The following is an 18,447-nucleotide window of genomic DNA, read 5'->3' on the forward strand; positions in this document are numbered from 1 at the left end:
TGCACTTTTACTGCAGTATTACTGCACATTTACTGCAGTTTTACTGCACATTTACTGCATTTGTACTTCACTGTACTGCAGTTGTACTGCAGTTATTTTTGTACGGAAGTACACATGCAATAAAGCTACAGCACATTGAAGTAAAACTGTAGGTTTGCAATATAAAAAAAAAGTGCAGTAAATGTGCAGTTATACTGCAGTAAATGTGCAGTAATACTGCAGTAAAAGTGCAGTATTGCAGTTTTTTCATGTCCAAAAAACTGCAGTATTACTTCAGAAAAAACGGCAGTAATTTTTCGTAAGGGTAGAGATCGCGGTGCGATCGGTGCAGGGGGATTGCAGGGAGGGGAGTGAGAAACCATGTCTCTCACCCCCCTCCCGTCCTGAAACAGAAAAAAAAATAATATAAAAAAATCATTAAAAAAATATAAATAATAATGTGAGCTAAGTGATGTTATTGTGACATCACTGGCATGTTCAGGAGGTCCCTAAGAGGACCTCTAACCAGTTTTGTGTAAAAAAAAAATATATAAAAAAGATAATGATCATAAAAAATTAAACAACCTTACATCCCATTGCCCTAGCATAACATCTAGCCAGTATAACCCTCCTGCCCCCATTCACAACCCCCAAACCCATTAAGCCATAGGCATAAAATTTATACAAAAAATGTACACCTTATAGTATGCTCCCTGGTGCTGGGAAAGTATGGAAAATCTATATAAATTAGGTATTTCTGAAATCAGGACACCTGAATTGATAAACTTGGAGGGGGCTTTCCATCACCAATTTTGTGAGGATTCAGAGGGAAAATGTAAAAAATATTAGTTTTTTTTTCTAAGGCTAGGTTTCCACTTGGTTTTTTGTCCGGCGTTTTTTTCTTGATGAAAAACGCCAGGAAAACTGCCAAGAAAACTGCCACTGCATTTACCTGCGTTTTGGCGTTTTTTCTGCAGTTTTTTCTGGCGTTTTAGCCTTTCTGTGGAAATTGCTTTTTTTGACCTTAGGCAGTTTTTCCAGCCTTTACAAGTTAGAAGTTTCACCCAGCTAAAAGGGATTAGGATAAATGGCAAGTATCTACCCTCTCCTGATGTCATTTACTTGGTAGACCCTTTTGTCTCTTTTCTGTGGTTTGTAAGGCATGCTTTATTTCGAATGTCTGCTCCTCTGGGAAGATTGGCCCCAAATGATGGTGCAAATTGTTTGCTGTTGCTTTTGGCACACAGGATCCGGTCGCGTATGTTTGTTTGTAATGGCATGTTTGTTCCAAATGGTGTAAAATTCAATATGAACTTTGTTTTGTGTGAAACTGTTTGTTTTCAGCCTATTTCTCGTAGGACACACAGATACTGGGTCCATCCTCTGCATTGTAACTGTGGAAAAAACGCCATAAAAAACGCCAAGGCAATAAACCCACATGGCTTTTTCATGGCGTTTTTTCTCTCCCATAGACTTCTATTGGAGAAAAAAGCCAAGATTTCTTGCAAAAAACGCCAGAGTGTCAACATGCTGCAGTTTTGAAAAACTGCCACAGAGCCCAAAAAAGCAGAAAAACGCCAAAGAGGACTGAAAAAACGCCAAACAGAAAAACGCCAAGTGGAAATGGCATTTTGCGATTTCCTATTGAATTACAGCTAACATCTGGCTGCAGCCGTTTTTCACAAAAAAACGCCAGGTGGCGCTATTGGCGTTTTTATAGGCGTTTTTAGCAAAAAAAACCCAAATGGAAACCAAGCCCAATTGTTGCTAGTTTTTACTAAATTTCTCATTCTAAATTTTCAGCTAATTATCCAACTATGGTATCAAAAGAAAGCTCTATCTCTCCTTGAAAAAACTATATATAGTTTACATGAGTACACTATTCACGGGAAAGGAGAATAATCGCTAAACCGACATACCGCAAAAATGGCAAAATTGCTCTGGGACTTGAGGTACCAAAAAACCCTGGGATTGAAGGGGTTAATAGGTACACCTGTTTAATTGCTTGTTTACACAAAAAGCTAATCAGCCAATAACATTGCAGCAACTTAATGCATTTAGGCATGTAGACGTGGTCAAGACAACTTGCTGAAGTTCAAACTGAGCTTTAGAATGGGGAAGAAAGGGGATATAAGTGACTTTGAATGTGGCATGGTTGTTGGTGCCAGAAGGGCTAGTCCTAGTATTTCAGAAACTGCTAATCTACTGGGATTTTTGCACAAACCATCTCTAGGGTTTGCAGAGAATGGTCCGAAAAAGAGAAAATATCCATTAAGTGGCAGTTGTTGATGTCAGAGGAGAATGGGCAGACTGGTTCAAGGTGACAGAACGGCAACAGTAACTTAAATGACCACTCGTTACAACCAAGGTATGCAGAATACCATCTCTGAATGCACAACATGTCGAAGCTTGAAGCATATGGGCTTCAGCAACAGAAGACCACACCGGGTGCCACTACTGTCAGTTAAAAACAGGAAACGGAGGCTACAATTCGCACAGGCTGACCAAAACTGGACAATGGAAGACTGGAAGAACGTTGCCTGGTCTGACGAGTCTCGATTCCAGCTGTGATATTCAGATGACAGGGTCAGACTTTTGTGTAAACAACATGAAAGTATGGCACACTTTGGGCCCCTTAGTACTAATTGAGCATTGTTTAAACGCAACAGCCTACCTGAGTATTCTTGCTGACCATGTCCATCCCTTTATGACCACATCTTCTGATGGCTACTTCCAGCAGGATAATGCACCATGACACAAAGCTCACATCATCTCAAACTGGTTGACAGTATGTAGTTGCGCCCCCCACCCCTTTGCAGCTGTAACAGCTTCCTCTCTTCTGGGAAGGCTTTCCACAAGATTTTAGAGTGTTTCTGTGGGCATGTTTGCCCATTCAGAGTACCTACAACTCTCCATGAAATGTTTTAGAATGTGTTGGATCTCTATAGAAGATGTAGTTCAGCCAAAAGGAAAGTTTTTACATGCCTGTTGGTATGTTGACATGGTGTAATTGTTCTTGAAAAAAATTGTTCCCGATTAACCATCAGCTGTTCATATATATGATACTAGACGCACAGTTGACATGCAGACATTCACTTGAAATACATTTATTGAATGCAGCTAAGGTTGTAATCCCAATGCATCAGAAGCAATTGGATTTAATATTGTCCTTGTTAATTCCATCCATATAGCGGAAGATTTGGTAGCTAATGTGCTGGGTTAGGGACCATACATCTCTCCCTGGATGGAATTTGCCACAGGAGTGGATTGTAAAAAGCTATTGAATGCATGCAAGATAAAATGAGTTGTGAGGTATGAGTAATCACTTTCTTACATAAAGTAAGTAATCACATTTATTCTCTAGAACTAGATATATTCCAACCAAGAGCTCTTCACTATGTCTTGAGATGTATCTTGATATGGGAAGATCCCACCTTTCATTCCCACAACCACCCTCTGTTTGATGTTAATCCTTAAAGGTTACTGTTTCATGGATATTTTAGCTCCATCTCCATAAAGCCTGTATGTTGACAAAACATTGTGGTGGAAATTTTTAATAAAGAAATAAAAAGTGTAACCGAATCGGCCGTTTTTTATCTAAGCAATATGACTATTTTTGCACCCATGAAAGTCCCCAATAACTTTGACTCATAAATTCACTCACAAGTCGGCGATTAAAACTTGCTAAAAATATTTTGGCCAAATTCAGTAAACATGCTAGTGAAAATATGGCATGGATTACCAAAATTAAACACATTAGATTTAAAGGGAAATCCAACTGTCATGTGAAATAGTCGATGCTGTGGGTAGGTGGGAGTCGGAGCTTGATGTGTCGTTCACTATGGCGCAATGGGAAAAATGTACTTTGACGCATGGCTTCTCCCTTAGTACCAGACCACAGGAGTTATCCTATACATTTCTCTCGTTTGCATGCAATGTTCCCGGTTCATTCGGATTTATGTTGGAGATGTGGGTTGTCGGTGGGGTCGTTTCTTCATATTTGGTGGGAATGTCCCCTTATTGTCCCTTTTTGGAGAGCTGTCCATGGCACTCTTCAGAATTTCACTGACTCCCCGCCACTTTCTGACCCCGCCAGTTGTTACATCATACTTCCCTGTCAGTGGTTAGGCATTTGCTGAATGAGGCTAAAGCCTTGATTCCCTTGCATTGGGGTACAGCTACCCCGCCCTCGTTAAGAGAATGGGTGATGAAGGTTGAGAATGTGTGGGCTTTGGAAGAGTTGGTGTCTTGCTCTGATCGGCTGGGTGAGCGGTGTAGATGGACCTGGTTCTACTGGTCCCGATAATTGGTGGACCCCTCTACTCAATTGCTACTAATCTAATTGGTCTTGAAGAGCTGGGTATGGCGGATTTGCCTCTTGTCTTGTGGTGCCGTTTTACTGCTTGATAATGCGATACTGTAATTTACCCTGCTGTGTCAGGGTTTCGCAATATATTCCTGTAACCTGTAAAGTCCTCTTTTTGTTTTTCCCTTCCCCGTTTTTCCCATTGTATTCAGGTTTTTTCTTTTTATTTTACATGTTGTGACACAAAATACAAAATTTGATTTACCAAAAAAAAAAAAAAAAGAAATAGTGGATGCATGGAAGGGTAATCCAGTAGAGGTGTTTCTTTGTGTTAGCATACAATGGGTTAATCTGATGTTGATTTAAATGTTTTTCTTTGTGCATGCCCTCTGTATCTGTTTTGGCTAGAAGCGTCATCTTCCCAGAGGACCTCTGTGGTGATTCATGGCCCAACCGATAAGGTTTCTGAGCTGTAGGAATTCCATTCCTAGATCAATGCAGTCCTCTAGTCCGGACCGTGACAGCTCCTTTATCCCATGAATTGATAAAAGGAAGCAATAGTTTTCAATACCTTGATCCTAAGAGATCTGGAAACAGTGGTAAAAGACTTACAGGATTTGTCATTAGACCAGCAGACAAGGGTGGAAGCATAGTACTTTTGAATAGAGCTTATTATTAACAATCTATACCCTCCTATTTAAATGATAGTGTAGCTGACATCCATCTTGTGTGGGTACAGTAAACGGAAGCGGAGAAAATTACTAAAAACAAGCACCGCAGAAGTGTTAGAACAACCTTGATCGTGAAGGGTACAAAAAATAAAAACACAGCCTGGTCCTTAAGATGTTAAGGTGCGATTGCTCTGTGCAGTGAACAACAAGTGAGACTGATTGGGCTGGTTGTTCTGTTAACCATTTCACATTCACACTACCCTAACATGACAAAAGAGCTGGCAAGTAGCAGATCACGTGGATCAGTGACAACAAATATAAGGCCTGTTAGCCCCTCACCAGGGCATCAACATCCACACACTGTATGGTGGCAGATGCCCGTTTTAAAAGAGTTTAGGAGGCAATCAACAATCGAAAAAACGAAAAAAAAATTATGCATCAGAGGAACCATCCAGTTCCAGCAAAATGTAAAAAAAGTCCAAAAAATAGAACAAAAAAAAATAAGTTTATTATGAGCAAGTGCTAAAATTAGCACTGTATCTTCCCAGAAATCCTGACATGGAAATACTTAAAGTAAAAGCATTTCAAACACCCAAGGGGTGTCTAATTTAAAAAAAATGGTTTCATGGGGTAAATTGGAGTGGCTGGGCTCAAAGATAGGGCATAGGCACAGACTGACCAAAATCGGGGGGGAAAAGGGCACTTCCTAAAAGATGGCCTTTTAACCCCCAAAACACCAGACAAACCCATGCATGGGTGGTATCACTGTACTCGGGAGATGTTGCTGAACACATATTGGGGGGTGTTTGATAGTGACGTATACCTGGTGGTAGAATCTTGTGCATGTAAAGGGTTAAAATACTAGCATTTCAAATACATTGGGGTGTCTTGTTTTCAGAAATATATGAATTGATGGGATAAATTGAATTAGCCGGCTTCAAACATGGCCCTATTAGGACATGGATGCAGTAGAACCAAGTAAAAAAAAAATATATATGCACTTCCTAAATGTGGCATTTTACCTCCCAAACATTATTGCTAAACACATATTGGGGTCTTGTTTGAAAGTGACATACATCAGGAGCTGTAAATCCATACCTGAAGCCCAATTTTTGTGATAACCCCCCCACAAAATAAATTACTACCACAAAGTTTGACAAAGGGTGGTAGTAGAATTAGTGCATGTAAAGGGTTATAATACCAGCATGTAAAATACCTTGAGGTGTCTAGTTTAAAAAAAAAATAAAAAAATATATGTTTGATGGGGTAAATTGCATTGGCCAGCTTCAAAGACACCCAAAATGACACATGGGGGAAGAATTACCAGATTCAGAAAAAAATTGTTTTGAAATAGCAAAATGCTACTTGTACTTATTGTCCAATTACTTGCAGAAAAAAGAAAAAAAAACAGACATCAAAACATTGGGTATTTCTAAACCCAGGACAAATGGTTTTATCTATTTAGCAGGTTTTTTCATTAGCTTCTTTTGGAAGAGTAAGATTTTTTTTTAGGTAAAAGTCACTTTTTTAAAGAAAGTTTTCATCATATTTTATAGGAAATTAGATATGATCCAAAAAAAATTATATCTGAAGAAAGCCCTTCTTGTCCTGAAAAAAATATATAACTTGCGTGGGTACACTAAATGAGCGAGGAGAACATTACATCTAAACATGAGCACCGCAAAAGTGTTAAAACAGCCAAAGGGTACAAAAAGTAAACAGCCAGGTCCTTAAGGGGTTAAATTACTATATGTCTTGACTGTTTATTGCTGTGTCACATTTGAAAGAAAATCTCTTATTAACTGAAACACAAAATGTGTAGATAACTATTTACTAAGCATACTATGAACATACATACATGCTATTAAAAAATGTTTGGATGAGAAAGTGGATAGTGTTAATATACAATGAAATTTTAAAGGCTTGCTTTTGCTTGCTTCCTCTATGTAACAGTGGGATTTTAAAGGGAAGTTCTTCTAGACAACAATAAAAATAGCTAAAATGTTACTAATTCACAAAATGTTAAAAAAAAATATGTATCTGCCATCCGGCAGCAGGGATAAAATGCAATTGTACGTCTTTATATGTACACTTTTGTGTGTTCTCCCCACTAAGTCTTAAAGGAGAGGAAGAAATAAAACAAAAACTGCATGGTAGCTTTGTTAATATAGCACAGTATTTTGGCAATTAACTGAAAAGTGTTAAAGACAAGCACTCCAGCTCATGTATTCCATAGAAAATGTTAGCCACAAAATGTGTGGATGTTTTTACATTGAGATAAAACATTTTCACAAAGAATTGCTTTAAATACCCGGGAAGGTTTACCCTCATCTGTTAAGAGTCTAAACAAGCTTACCGCTATAGGAACATAGCCCTGACTCACTAGTACAGGAGGGTTTACAGAACACAAAGGATTTCAGCTCTATTTTCATGTTAAATGCATATTGGAGTCAGTTTTACATGGACTAATACATTTTAATGCATGCAAATCAGTGCTGCCATCCTTTATTTTTTATCTTCTCTTATTTAACTCCTCTCCTACCTGCCATTGTTAAAAGCAGGGAGCATACACTCAGCTCGGTATACTTCTTGCACCAACTCTGTGGATCCTCCATTCACAACAATAGGGGCGGAGCTGTCTGACACCAATAGGGGTAGCAGCAGCCACAGCCAACCACATGTGTGCAGTCTGAACACTGATGTTCTTGCTTGTATGCATGCTATTGGCTGCTGCATTACTCCAATAACGGAAGAATGAATGCTCCATTCTGAATGCAGTGAAAAGCGTCTGTCCTTCCAAATGGACTCCAATATGCATTATAAATATACAATTTTGGGAACTAATGTTGCTTTAACACACCTATAGTATTTTTGGCACACACAGGGCTTAGACGGTTGTAGTTGTCTTTAGTAATCATGCACACTGACGTCAGTACACGGTAAAAGCGTTATAGGACTCCTCTTACTTTCACCAACATCTTGCTGTGCGGGTCATTTATAACATGTCTGAATACAATGTAGGACGCGTCTGTCACCTGATTTAAAGTATACCACACACCTTCACAAATAGAATCATTTGCTGCCATGTCTTGAAGTTGTTGATTTTGGACCCCTTACTCAGGTTTTGTAGTCACAATTATAAAGCAGCAAAACTCTTTGAGCAGATGACAACCATAGACAGGCAGACATTACGTATATTTGGTTTTTCAATATAAACAACACTTCCAAAGCATTACAGAGTCAACCTTACACATGTATCCTTTAGTATTTTATGGTTTTCCATGAAACTATACAAGTTCATTTACATTTCAGGAAAAAAATGGTTTACAATAGAATATTGAAAATAAGAGGCTTTAATGTAATACTTAAAATGAAAAAAAAAAAAAATCAGAAATACAATCACCATCAAAAGCCTGTAAAAAAAAAATGTTATTTCCTCCACACTAAAGTTAGTGACAGTCTGTAACAGGTGTGTCATACAAAGGGTCTGCAGATCACGCACAAATCAGGACATCAGATTATTCTTCCTCGAAGACAGATTAGTTTCAGTCATTTTGAACGAGGCACCCGTGTTTTAAGCCGATATAAAAGTCAGAAACCTGCCTTGTTTGCAACCCTCAAGTTTGACACCGCTGCATTATAGTAACATACTACTGGTCCCTTTGGCAGAAATGTGCACATTTTGGCAAAAAGATTGTAAGTGAGCATCACTACTAATCGTGAATACAAGGCAAACATGTATGCAACTTATATAGAACTTGGTTATTTGTAGATCATTAACCTAAACATTAATTTTCCCTAAGCTAAACATTTCCCTACAAACTTCATCATTTCAGATTTAGAGATGTGTGAGGAGCTTCAGAATTTACAGCTTTCGTAGAATACATATTTCAAAGATTTTTACAGGTCAGCAGCTTCATCTGGACACTTCCTACAGGTAAAATATTAGGGGGGCATATATAATGTTAATAAAATGCGATGTGCCGGGTTTTTCCTAGCTGTTTTATGCTGATATGGCACAGAACGTGGCTCCAAAAATTATTTAAAAAGTTGCATTCTACAGAGAATGGACTAAAGATACATTTCATATAGACTGCGCTAATTCTATTACAATCTGATCTGCGTTGTAGAACCCAGAACATGTCTAAAAGTTAGCAAAGATCATTTAGTCTGTGCAACGGAGGGAAAAAGTAACCCAGATAGCATACATAGTTTGTCTGAAACACAACCTGAAAAAAGTATATGTTGTTCGTCCGAGCACCAACATATTTTAGATCTATTTACAATAGTGTTACATGAGCATTAGTGTCGATCATAAATTAGCTCAGGAGCATTTTAAAAATGTTTAATTAGCAATGATGGAAATTTTTATTCTAACAATATCGTATATACTAAAGGAAAATATAATTTGTATTTAAGTAGCCATTAGCGATAAATATAAAATGGAAAATTAAATGGATATTAGTACGTAGGCTAAATGCGTAATTGTAATGGAGAGAATTAGAAATGATTTTTTAAAATATCCCCTTAAATACTAGAAACACTAACCCCTCAATTTTGTCGCTCTGTGAAAGTGTTGAGTCAGTTTTAGTTTTACAAACACTGGTCGCTGGTATCAAAGTATTTTACACAAAGGAGTAACGGGACTGGAGCTACCAATAGATTACTTCTAACTTCAGACTTCTTTAGATTGCAGCTTGAAATGTACACTTATAATGGATGACCAAATAGAAGGCATTGTTGGAAGGCAAACGAATAATCTGGTAAAGCTTTAAAGGTAATAAAAGAGCTCAACATTTACAAATATAATATGTTTCCAACAGTTTATAGGCTCCTGCATAGACTGCTTACTCTGTCAGAATTGTTTGATGCTAAAGCAGGTCAAACAAAATGTAAGCAACCCCCCCATTTGCTAGGATCACATGCCTTGGGAAGGACTATACTAATAAGTAGAAGACACCCTACAGATTTGTCCAGTTTGCAGATACATCTCGATAGTTCCCAAACCTTGTATACTCTATGGAAGCCTTGGCTATAGATATTTTCTGGCAGGAAATGTAAGATTTAAATTTGAATAAACATTTCCATGAGTTTTAATCCAAATGTATAATCAGAAATAATTTACAGGGACTTATTATAGACCAATCTCCCATTTGTCAATATATCTAGACTTATCTATTTTAATATTTATCATCAAGCAACCTAATGGCTGCGTATTTAGACAGGGCAAGTCTGAAATGCCAATTTCATACTGCATGCATGATAACTCATTACACTTAAATCTTCTCTATGGTTAGATTAAAAACATTAATACTTGTGAATGCATCAATTTAGAAGACATTGCATGTTTAGTTACAAAAAACTGCTAAGCCTTGATGCAAATAGGGCACTGTAAATTAAAACTAGATTCTGTAAAAACGAGTGGAGAAGGTTCAACTAATATTTCAAGTGTTAGCACTGAAGCAAGGATGGACTACAGACTGCGGGGGTCACATTATTAAATTGAAAACTTACTTTCTCGTTCAAGTTATACGGGACTGTAGTGTCCATTTCCCCAATGAAAATAAACCTGTTAGTTTGCAAAGCATAGCCAATGGTCATTACAGTCTGGCTGTGCACTGAGCAGTTTAATTCAGAGCGCCAATGTAAGAAAGAAACAAAAAAAGGCAGCAATTCAACCACTTCAAGAAACATGGTGCATTTTCCCCTCATAATTATTCATTATGCTGTTATATGAAATGTTTTCCAATAGTAGCCCCCCCCAAATCTGACAAAAATAAAAACAGTTTGCACCCCTTGGAAACAGCTACTCATTTAAAGAACTAAAAAAAATCTTAGAAAAGCTGAAATCCAAATGTGCATTACCACTAAACATTTTCTTTACAAAACCAGACCAAATTGATCATGAATGGGTGAAGTAAAACATTCAACTTGACTTAATCACCAAGTCATAAAAACGGATAGCTTGTGCCCAAGTGATTTAAATACCATACAGTGTTTACCTTAGCAACCATTAAAAGAAGGCAAATATGGAAGCACATTAAGAAATGGGTGCCATCCAACGCCACATTTCTTAGTGATTACTGTTGGTTTGGTTTAAGAAAATAAGGAAATAAAGGAAAAAGTCTCTTGTCCAAATAAAATGTTTTGCTACAATAAATCGTGCAGTTCTCTGCATATGAATGTTACACGGCCATAGGAGAACTGGTTAATCCTTTTCGAAAGACACAATCCAAGCTCATACCCCGACTCTGCCAAATCTCAGAAGGACTGATTTTTGGGGAGGATGGTGGGGCATTGCTACTTTCTACACCTATACAGCTGGAAATCTGTAGCAGGCAGTCTACATGGCAGATCGAAAAACAGAGGGAGACAGAGCAAGATTGTTCGCGCTTTTAGAATTAGCTCTAAGCCAAACTCAGCTAAAGTCCTCATCAGGATTCTGTTGATCCAGCAGACGCACGTGTGTGAATGGGAAGTGGCCACATTTTCCGTTGCACTCTCCTTCCCACTGACCACTCACGTTAATCTTTGTTACTTTTACAAGATCACCAACCTATAAGAGAAAAGAAACAAAGAAAATTATATTCACTCAATAACAACATATTTGAGATAGCCTAGAAAAAAACATTGCATGCAGGTATGATTTTAGGACTCCATTTGCAGTTATTATAAAACTAATGTTATTTTGGAATTCCTGCAACCTATATGGTTTTCTACCACATGATACTGAAAGCTAGAATCAGATATTAAAACGTAAGACAATTTTGTTTCAATTTCTAATATAGCTGCACTAAGCAACTTAAGCAAAGCAGAAACACAGATGATTTGTTGACATACCTATGACTAAGTAATGATTTTTTAAAAATATAAAGCCTTATGTAAATGTATAAGTATGTATGCAACATCAGCCACCAAAGCAAAAAAAATCCCCACAAAAATCTGCTTCATTAAGTAATCTTCACCATCACTGATGTAATGAACAGTAAATTCAAAAAGTGGAAAGTGGGTGCCGTGGTTGTTGTTACACTTAATACTGGTTCCGGTATAAAGGTAGCGAGTCGGACGGAGAGCTCTGGTTTTTACTTTTACTATGCATAATAAAGGGCAACCCCTGTGAGTTTCTGCTGCAGGAACAGATTAGTCTGCCGCACATAATGCATATTAAAATTCAGTGAGGTTCCTTGCAAGTCCTTTAACCTACTGAACTATGGATGCATTATGCAAGTCCAGCTCAGCCCCTCTTATAGTAGAAGACCATTGGTTTTAGCTCTTCACCATTAATATCATATTGCAGTTTAAGATGTTTAAAGTCATTGTGCATATGTGCTGCCCAAATGGAAAATGCAACTGCTCCCACATCAGGAACGGCCGCTCATTTAAGCAAACTCATTAAAAACAAGAGGCGGCTTGGAAGACTGTCCAATTCATGAGTTTGACAACTGGTATGCCCTTGCGGTGCTTTGCCACACGTCATTTGTGCGTATCAGAATGGCTGCAGCAAGTCCAGGTTTTTAAGGTGGTAGCGTTGGCAAATAAAAACAAATAAATAATGTGAAACAGACATTGCCTTTTAAATACTGCAGGAAGCCGTTAAAATTGAAAACAGAAAATAAATATTTCATGCTACAAGACCAGGAAAGGTGATTCACTAGAGCAGGAAGTAAAGCTCCAACTGAGAAAAAGGTGAAGAAAAAAAAAAATTCTCTTTCACACATCTAAGGCCTTATTCATCCGACATTACAGAAGCAACACTAGGCTAGAAGTTAGCCCGGAAAAGGCGCAGATATAAACATGAGTCAGATCATGGATCCAACTTCCTCACATGCAGATTCCTATCGATAGTCTTATCGATAGAGAGAAAGGGAGAGAGAATATATTAACATATAGAATTCTACTGTGTACACTCCACGTGGTCTCAAACAGTAAATTTTACCTGACTGTCAGCATATGTCACTGATGTGTGATTTATACTTCAATTGTCAGTTTTAAGGCATCTCTACTATGTAATTTCATGACTTCCTAAATGTTCTTCATGGCAAGATTTTTTTTTTCTTTTGTGCCAAGAGCTCTTTACACTGTTTACCATGTTAAGCCAGGATTTCCCTTGTATTTTATTAATAAGGACAAGTAAGGCTTTTGTATAAACTATATTCATACTTGTAACACAACTTATCTTCAGCAACACCCCCGAGAACAGTCATACCCACTATGGGGTTTTGGTTTGGAGTTTTTTTTAGTGAATTATATAAAAACAGGAGAAGAACATGCTTGGGCACTTCAATAATATTTTGGTCAACCTTTTAAACTTCAACTTTATAGACATAAGGGATTCTTCCTTTAAGCAGACAGTACTCCTGATGTCTTGAAGAAATCACCAGGGTTTGTACATACTTTTAATTTAAGTTAAAGAGGAACTACCTCAGAAAACAGGGTTTCCTTCAGTATAAAATCCAGTCTTGTATATGTTATAAATGTAGGTTAACCCTGACAAAAATATTTTTTTTCCATTTTGTTAACTTCCTTTAATGGCAGACGTGGAGGCTGCCATTGTTATCATTCATGTGATGGGTGACTTTTCATTTTCAAACACCAACTGGATGATAACAGCCATTCTACTATTTACCATAGGCAGCATGGTAAGTATCATTTTACATGAAGAAAAACTGGCAAACTAGATGGGCCGAGTGGCTGTTATATGCAAATGTTTAAGGGGTTTAAGCTGTCTAATAGATTGGGCTAAGATAATAGCACAATATTTCTTGTGGTTAATAAAACTTATTATGATACCAGGAATGGCGGCCATGACACTTTAAATTACATTTAAAAATATATAATTTTTCCTGAACACTTTTCCAATCTTCTCACCAGATCTCAGCGATCTGGAAGCAGGGCTGTTGTCCTACATTCCTCAGAAGTATGTTCAATGTGCCCAGGGGAGGACACAGCAGTGTCTTCGATAAGCCCACAGAGATATAATAAACAGGGCTCAACAAATCTAGGGCAACAGGTGGTAACTGGGAATTGCTCCACTTCACTGCAACCACTAGTTACCTGTAATTTTTAGTTGAGACAAGAACTCATTGGCCAATATTCCGCTAATTAAAATAATGGTTGGAACAATGGCACCTTCTCATTCTAAATACCAGATAACGCCAACAGAAAAATAGGTATGGTTCTTACACAATACAGAATTAAACAAGAAAGGGCTGGCGGTCACTAAAGCAACAAGGTCATGATGCAGTAGCAATAGAATTTATAGCAGGCTGGGGAAAAAACCGAAGCATGTGTCAAACATATGGGCTTTCAAACAGTGTTGTGACTATTAAATAAACCTTCACCACTAAAGTTATAAAGATCTACTCTTCAAACATATTCTGGTCCTCATTCACACATAAAATAAAGTGTAATTTAGACTAAAGGAGGATATGTACTGGAAAGGAAAATCCCTTCGAAAGAATTTTCCTTCAAAAGTTGTGCCCATTATATACCTCCAAAGCCAAGGCTGTCTTGTCGTAGGCATTGGGGACTCGCTTCTGGATAACCCTGGCAAATATGGGCCCATTCTGGAGGTTAGGCAGCGGAGTGTTGACGCTGGGCTGGGCATAGGGCCCTGGCTCCGGCCCACCCAGTGGCTGCGGGTGCGAATTTTCCTGGTTACCTCCAATTAAAGCGGACCCTGCAGTAGAGGGTGGCCTGTACTTCTCGACGTACGGTACTGGTATCATGCCCTTCCTTCCTTCGTTGTCCTCAGCATTCCACCACTGCTCCTCTGGCTTATCTCGGATCCTTAGGATGTCTCCTTTCTTAAATGGAAGGTCTTCATCATCATTACCATTAAAGTCAAAGAGAGCCCGCACATATTCTGCTTCCTCTTGTCTCTGGATTACACCAGAGTGCCTTGATTTGGAAACTGGCTCTATTAAAGTGGTAGTGTCCAGATAATGAATTTTATAAAATTCCAACAGGGCAGGTAGTGAATCAAACTCTTGATCCCCTATTCTGAATCTTGATTGATTCAATGCTGTGAAAACAAACAAAGAGTTATTTATGAAAATTTATCAGGGTTCCTAAAAGTAAATATTACTCCCAATATAACTGGCTCCAGATTTTGTCTCAGTATCTAAACTTGAGCCTTAAATGACATCTCTTGTGATGCACATGGGACAAATACATTTGCTATTGTCCACAACGTGTACAATTTGTTACATCTTCAAATTATTTGTGTATATAAAGCGTCTACATGAATAAATTCAGTGAAGTAGGCTAGTGTTCATTTTCATTAAATATAGGAGTGCATGTCCAAAATGAAAATTGCCAACAGAATAAATGTACTTTTACTGATAATCATGTGTTAATTACATATTCAATTATTTGTAGCCGTTGCGATGAATAAACTTTTACTAGGTTGATTTGTGCATGACCTAAAGGGGTTGGAACATATTGCCCCCGGAAAAAAAGCCTACAAAGGGCTATCTAGCATACAGCTAGTATGGAAGGTCAGGGAGGTAAACATCACACCAAAAATGAATCACAGCAAGCACTCTTAGTTCAGTGTTACCACGGGCAACATTTGGAAAGAGATTACAAATAGCATTAGATTTTTCCCACCTATCCAGCACTTTGTGTTTCTATACAGCCTTTAACCATCAAACTTTAAGTCTTCAGTTACACAAAAATACAGTCGGTGGATGATTATATATATAAAATATGCCATCTGTTTTATAAAGGTATATGCATTTATTTATTACACACACAAACTTATGTGTGCACCGTTAATGACAAGCGGTTGATGCCAAGTGAACTTACCGTTCTCCCCCCTGCCAACATAATGTACATTTCAAGATATGTTCAACTGTATATAAAAAAAGTATTTACAGTCGTTTTTAATCATTCCTGCAAACATATTTTTCATTGTTCTATCCTGTTGAGATCATACACCTCAGAATGAGAGATCTAGTGAAGAGTTAAAGCGGTTATCTAGCTACTATAAAACTAAAACCCAAATTATTTTTGACAGTATTGGGGGGGGGGGGTGTTTTATGATTGGGGTTGGCTCAAGAATTACTCAAATCATCTTATTTCATACAAAAAAACATTGTTTCAACCCTATTAGAGGGCGGATCATTGTCGGGGGGGGGGGGCGGGTTGAGACCTATCAGCCGGTAGAGAAAGAATCAGCAGATTGCATGAGCTAAATTGCTCATATCTTCCACCAATGTAAAAACACAGGTTCTAATCAGACAACAAATGCTTTCGGCTCATCCATCCTGGCCATTTTTGCACCATTAAAATCTCTACCATTATTTGATCCTTGGTCTTGTCTGATATTAGATTGCTTTATGCCCATCCCATGTGTGTTTAGATTGCATTGCTGCATTAGCCTCTATTGTGCTGGAATTATGCTCCACTTACCCAACAAACTCCAAATGAATTAAAAAACCTATTTAAGTTGCATCTAAGCCTTTGGCCCTCTAGCATTAGACTATGAACTCTTGCCCCAAGATTCCCCCTTTAAAAGAAAAGTTTCTCATGCTATGCTGAATCCCTTGATATATTTAAACGCTTCTATCGCATTCTCTCTTCTATACATCAGCCGTACATGTTGAGGTCCTTTTGCCTTTCCTTATAATTTGAATTCTAAAGATCTTTACATTGGGCCACTTCTCAGAGTTTAAAGTTAGTTTTAAGGCACCTTTTGAATAAATTTACTTCATATGGTTTTTCGCTCACACATAACAAATGTTACTTTAACAGAATCTGATGGACCCCCCCCCACCCCACAATATTAGCCAGTTACAATAAAACCGGCCAAACCTCTCTCAACATTTAAAAAGTGCTACAAAATCAACTTGATCCATAAGACATGCATAAATAAGAGATATAAACATTTGGATAACATCAAGAGAAGCCAGTCAAACCTCTAAAAAGTTTATTTGCAGTTGCCTATCCCATGTTTTAAACAGGGATATCAACGCTAGCTTCACCTATACTATGAGGGGCTTTAATATTTCACAGCCTCTCTTTTTCGGGATATAAAATGATAACGTAACAATATAGCTGTCTCTTAGAACATTTAACAACCAATAGTGATCACCATTGGCAATTCCCTTTCTGGTTCCTAGCATTGTCTAGATGATACCCACGCCATGCCCTCCCACGTATTGCTCATCTTATAACGTGGGTTGTGTATTTCCCGTGTACAAGAGTGCACCCCCCCCACAACTATTGTTATAATTTAACCGACAAAGTGGGCAAAACTACTATTTTCCACTACTTCAATGATCTTTCTGCCATACCGATTAAGAGAAGATGGTCAGTCAGGACTTCGCAAACTTACCGGGCCCGCTCTGCCGATTATTGTTAACACTGTTGATTATATAATGAGAGACCTTGGAGTTCTCGGACACGGACAGCACGTAGTCGCCTGGAATGGTAGTGGAGTCCCGCACTAGGAATACCCCATGTCGCTGGCCCTGCAGGAGGTTTACCGCCTCCTGTCTGTTTTGCCTCCCCCAATACCAGCTTGCTCGGTCCTCGGAGTCGAAGTTGCCGGCCATGGCCTTCTCTCCTCCTCAGGGCCTAGATCTTTCCCCGTTGGTCGTAACCTCCTGGCACTAGGCGCCAAATGACGCCACCCGAAAACCACGCAACGACCGACCTCCTCCAAACGATCCCAACCTCACCAATCCCGAAATGGCGGCACAGGAAAGATCTGACCTCACCTTCCGGAAGTACGTCATCAGCCGAGCGACTTTGTCGCGCGATAGGAAAGCGAAGCCATTTGAATGAAGTACTGATAAGACAAGTGGAGGGACTCTGTCTGTTTAAACAGCGAGGCGTTGCAGAATGTGTGTTTATTTTATTTTTCCGCAAAATACCTATCGGTGGAAGCTTTCGGTATTTATTTTTACATAAAGAAAAATACCTGAAATATTATGGCATTGTGTGTTTACACCTGGAATCAAGTTTACATACTCTAGGAAGCCTAGACCGTTTGGATGTGTCTTGAAGGCTGTGGCCTATGTTGCATTAACTGCTAGTTTACAAATCCATATTTTAAGATTTGCTGAAAATCACTACAACTGGCCGAGTTTGTATATAACGATTATATTTATTTGTGAATATGCTTTAATACTAAATGAACAGCTTTGCTGTAAAATACCGACTAGTTAAAGAACATTTAAATGCTATATTTTGGAGAAGAATATTTACACATGAGATGTGGTACCTTTTATGTCTATATGATTGTACACTATTTAGTTCTGAACACCCATTTAACGCTACCCAAAGTGTTATTATGGGGGGTATCCCCAGGTGAAGCTAAATATGTGCAATATGGAATAACATTTATCTTCTAGATTGTAAGCACAATTGGCCAGGACCCTCACATTTATTTTATTTTAAAGTCCAGATTCTTATGTGATTCGCCATTGCTTGTGTCAGAGACCCCTACTCCGACTAAGTAGCTCGGCTATGAGATCTTCCTTG

General features: G+C 38.3%; 1 protein-coding gene across 2 annotated transcripts; it reads right to left on the reverse strand.

Moving 5' to 3' along the window:
* Positions 1-8,132: 8,132 nt before the first annotated feature.
* Positions 8,133-17,670, reverse strand: CRK (CRK proto-oncogene, adaptor protein). Of its 2 annotated transcripts, none has more exons than XM_053457132.1 (3): positions 17,297-17,670; positions 14,448-14,980; positions 8,133-11,512 (listed from the first exon to the last, which is right to left on the reverse strand). In XM_053457132.1, the coding sequence occupies exons 1-3, from the start codon at positions 17,514-17,516 to the stop codon at positions 11,375-11,377; spliced, it is 891 nt and encodes a 296-aa protein (XP_053313107.1). In that variant the 5' UTR covers positions 17,517-17,670; the 3' UTR covers positions 8,133-11,374. The 2 variants fall into 2 exon arrangements, with proteins under 2 accessions (XP_053313107.1, XP_053313108.1); XM_053457133.1 differs by having other exon boundaries at positions 11,384-11,512; positions 14,618-14,980.
* Positions 17,671-18,447: the final 777 nt, after the last annotated feature.

This window comes from Spea bombifrons, chromosome 2 (assembly GCF_027358695.1).
Source record: "Spea bombifrons isolate aSpeBom1 chromosome 2, aSpeBom1.2.pri, whole genome shotgun sequence".
NCBI classification, from domain to species: Eukaryota; Metazoa; Chordata; class Amphibia; order Anura; family Pelobatidae; genus Spea; species Spea bombifrons.